Raw genomic sequence first — 4,437 nt, 5'->3', positions numbered from 1 at the left:
GGTGTGGCGTGGGGAGGTGGGAGAGGCGCTCCCGGCCGGCGGCCGGAGCTGGGGGCGCACCGGGAGCCGGATCCTGCGAGAGCCGGCCGGGAACGGAGAGATCCTGCAAATCCACCCGGGACTGATGGATCCTGCGAGAGCCGGCGGGGGTCGGGTGGGTCCTACAAACCCCATCTGGGACCGGATGGATCCTGCGAGCCCAGCTGGGATCGGGTAGATCCTGCAAACCCACCCGGAACCAGAGAGATTCTGCAAACCCACCCGGCACCGGATGGATCCTGCGAACCCCACCTGGGACCGGATGGATCCTGCAAATCTGCTCGAGACCAGATGGATCCTGTAAACCCCGCCCAGGATCGGGTGGATCCCCCAAACCCACCCGGGACTGGAGAGATCCTGCAAACCCACCCGGGACTGGATGGATCCTCCGAGCCTACCCGGGACTGCAGGGATCCCACAAACCCCACCCGGGTCCGGATGGATCCTGCAAACCCCACCCGGGTCCGGATGGATCCCACCCGGGACAGGACCTGCGTGAGCACGGGCAGCCCTGCCAGGACCTGCGGAGCTCGGCCCCCGCAGCCATCCCCGCTGCACGGCTCCCCCAAAAACCGCTCCTTTCTCCCCAAAAGAGCGCTGGGACTCGCGGGGAGCGGGGCGTGGGGCTGGGAAACCGAGGCCTCAGCCTCGCAATAAAGTTTGGCCTTGAGACATCCTCTGGTTTTAGCGCAATCCATCGTTCCTGGCGCTGGGATGGGGATCTCTGAGGTGGGACGCGCTTTTCCAGGTGGGTGGAGAAGCCAAATCCAGGCGTTTCCCAGCAGCACAGAGCCCAGCCGGGGTTTGGAACGGTTTTTTTGGTCATTCAGCCCAAATTCAGCCGCGTAAAGCCGAGCCCGGAGCTGCAGCCGGGCTGGGGCTGGAGATGGAGCTGTTGGCCCGGGATAAAACCGGGCTGAGATCCGGGCTCCTCTAAATCCGGCCGCTCCTCCTCCGGCTCTCTGCGAACCGGGCGGCTGCGCACCAAAATTCCTCTTTTTACGACTTTTTCCAGGCAGGAAAAACGTATTCAGTGGTCTGCCTGGGTGAGGGGTTTATCTGGGGAGATGGGGGATACCGAGGGCTGTGTGAGGAGAGATTTGGAGAAAACTCTAAAAAAAAAAACACCTCAGATTTTATTGTATTTATATTTTGGGGGGGTATTTACACTTTGGGGTGTATTTGGGGGATGCCGAGATTTGGAGAAATCTCAAAAAAAAAACAAACCTCAGGTTTAATTGTATTTATATTTTGAGAGGGTATTTACATTTTGGGGGGTATTTACACTTTGGGGTGTATTTGGGGGATGCCGAGAGCTGTGTGAGGAGAGATCTGGAGAAAACCCTAAAAAAACAACCTCCGATTTTATTGTGTTTACACTTTGGGGGAGTACTTACACGTTGAGGGGTATTTACACTTTGGGGGAGTACTTACACTTTTTGGAGGGGCATTTACACTTTGGAGGAATATTTAAACTTTTTTGGGGGAGTATTTAGACTTGGGGGGTATTTAGACTTTGGGGAGGTATTTACATTTTGGGGTGTATTTACATTTTGGGGTGTATTTATTGCCATCCTGGTAAATCAGGAGCTCCTCCACGCGTGGCAGGTTTTGGAGTATTTAGCTCATTAATTAATTAATTCATTAATTAATTTCTCAGCTTCAGCAGATCGCTGCAGAGGGGTTATTTGATCCAGTTGTCCTTAAAGGACACAAGAGTTCAGAGAGTGTCACCCCGCTTGGGTGTTGCCAGAGCCAGGAAAGTTCTGACCTTCCAAAAATCGCCCGAAACCCCCGTGGAGGGTTAAAAAACCAGCGTGCTGCATGTGCAGGGAGGGGGAAAAATGTTATTTTTGAGCTCCTCTGAGCATTGCCAATGTGCTTCCCATGACTGGGAGGGAGGGAATTGAAGGTTTTGGGGTTAAAAATGAGAAATTTGTCATTCTGCTGCTGCTGAGGTCGAACCCTCCCTAGGGGAGTTCAGGGTGCAAGTGCTTGAGCCTCTGCCTGGAAATATCCATGAGTTCATCTCGGGAAATGGGGGATTTTTAAATTCATTCTTTTTTTTCCCCTTCCTTCGGATGAGGTGAAGTTTTTTCCTTCCTGATTTGGGGGGAATTTCTCCTCCTCCCGCGGGGCTGTTGGAGGAGGGGTCCTGCGGTCGTGAAACACAAATCAATGGAAATAAATCCCACTGAGGCCGATTTGCACCATGCAAATCAATGGAAATAAATCCCATTGAGGCCGATTTGCACCGAGCCTGGGCCCAGCCCCAGTGAGGGCAGCAGCTCCGGGTGGGGGGTTCTGCTCAGGTGAGACCTCACCTGCAGGGCTGGGAGCCCACCTGGAGGAGCTGGAGCTGCTGGGGAGAGCTCAGAGGGGCTGGAGCCGGGCTGGGAGAGCTGGGAATGGTCACCTGGAGATGGGAAATTCCAGGAGAGATGGGAATGGTCACCTGGAGATGGGAAATTCCAGGGAGAGCTTCCAGCACATTCCAGGCCTTGAAGGGGCTCCAGGAGAGCTGGAGAGGGATTTGGGACAAGGGATGGAGGGACAGGACACAGGGAATGGCTCCCCACTGGGAAAGGGGAGATTTAAATGGGATTTTGGGATAGAATGAGGGTGGGCTGGAATTCCCAGAGGAGCTGGGGCTGCTCCATCCCTGGGAATGTCCCAGGCCAGGCTGGAGCACCTGGGACAGTGGGAATTGTCCCTGCCCATGGCAGGGGTGGCACTGGATGGGAATTAAGGTCCCTCCCAACCCAAAGCACTCCAGGATTCCACGATGAAGTCTCCAGGATGGAGCAGGGCTTGGGTCGGGCTTAACGCCACCGAAACAGCAAATGTAAAAACTCCTTTATTAGAACAGAAACCGGAATGAGACAGAAATTAGAAAACTCCTCTTGGACTGCAGCGATGCCACGGGTGGGAGCAGGGGAGGAGGAAAGGTTAACTGGGGGCTTTGGGCCAAATTGGGGCTGGAAGGGAACAAAAGCTCCCTCAGGCCGGGGAGGGAGGACGGGGAGGGCCGGAAATGCAGAAAATGCAGAAACGCAGAAAATGCAGAAACGCGGGAAATGCCGCTGGGGGGGCCGGCACACAAAGGAGGCTGCCGGGCACCTTGGCTTGATTGGTTTTAATTTGTACCAGACGTGGAACACTTAGAAAAGGCTCAGCACGGCAAATCCCGGGCATGCAGCGTGACGGGGTTACAAAACATCCGCGTGTGGCGAAGCACGGGGCACCTCAAAGCCCTGCTTTGGCTGTCCTGGAAGGTTCCTCTTTGTTTATAGATATTTATATATAATATATATATCTCTTCACTTAGCTTACACCGATGCAAAAAAGGAAAAATAAAAAAAAAAAAAAATCTCATTTCGGACAGTGTTATTCAGTGCCTTGCAAAAATAAACTTACACGAGGGATATTGAACGCCACGGGTGTTACAGCTCGTCCCCAGCCCAGCAGCCACACCAGAAGCAAGAATTAAGAATTTCACCCGTTGCTTCCACAGGGCAAAGGAATTACTCACAAAAGTGACTTTTTTAAAGCATGTCCCTTTCCCAGGCCCGTTTTTCCCGATGCTGTTTGCTGTACCGGCGTGGTTCAGCTGCTTTCAGTCTCCTGCTCCGTGCCTGGCCCCCCTGAGAATCCTTTGTGCTGCATTTGAACGTCCCTTAGGTCCAGGTGCTGAAGCACGGACACAGCTCGTCACCTGGAACACCCAAACTAGCTTTTTCTCGGGCTGTAACACCATTTTGGGGCTGTTTGGGGCATTCAGCAGCACTTTCTGCCTCCCAACACCGACCGGTGCCCCAGGCTCGCTGTGACAGGGAGTAAAAAATGATTTTATTTTGGTGTCCTGCTGCAGGGGTTTTTGCAGCATGCAGGGTGTGGAGTGGCAGCTCCTTATGTACACGGGGAAAGGTTTTTTTTTTTTAGGGTGGAAGGGTTCAAATTGCGACCTGGCAGCTTGAGAACCCCAGGGGTACCCCAGGGAACGGGGGTGAGACAAATCCCCGCCCGTTAACGAAGAGGATTTTTGGAAAAGCTCCTGCAGGGACACCAAGGAGAGCTCCCCTCTGCCTGGTCCCTCTCGGGGTGACCCCGAGGAGGAGGAGGAGGCGAAGGCCGCGGTTCTGTGCTCCAGCACCATCCCGGAGCCATTTTTGGGGCAGAAAAAGACGTTTTCATCCCATTGCCTAACCCTGAGGCGCCGCGGATCGCCCCGGGGGGCTCCTCACCAAAACCAAGCGAGACCGGGGTGGGCGTGGGGACCCCACGGGGGACACCTGGACGGCGTGGGGCGCCCTAGTGCAGGACGACGAGGACGAGGAGCATCAGGGCGGCCAGCGGGGAGTCAGCCAGGCGCTGCCACGCGCCCGCGGGCAGCCGGGA

The 4,437-nt window shown here is 55.0% G+C and overlaps 1 protein-coding gene across 1 annotated transcript in view; it reads right to left on the bottom strand.

Annotated features, from left to right (window-relative positions):
* Positions 1–2,883: 2,883 nt before the first annotated feature.
* Positions 2,884–4,437, bottom strand: part of LOC115949024 (major prion protein homolog) — a 6,608-nt gene continuing 5,054 nt past the window's right edge. The window contains 1 exon segment of the mRNA XM_031065159.1: positions 2,884–4,436. Within this exon segment, the coding sequence (XP_030921019.1) occupies positions 4,351–4,436 (86 nt within the window). The 3' untranslated portion in view covers positions 2,884–4,350.

The sequence above is a fragment of the Geospiza fortis genome, unplaced genomic scaffold, assembly GCF_000277835.1.
Source record: "Geospiza fortis unplaced genomic scaffold, GeoFor_1.0 scaffold777, whole genome shotgun sequence".
Lineage (NCBI taxonomy): Eukaryota > Metazoa > Chordata > Aves > Passeriformes > Thraupidae > Geospiza > Geospiza fortis.
Note: the sequence above shows the minus strand (reverse complement) of the source record. Positions and strands in the feature narration are given on the sequence as shown.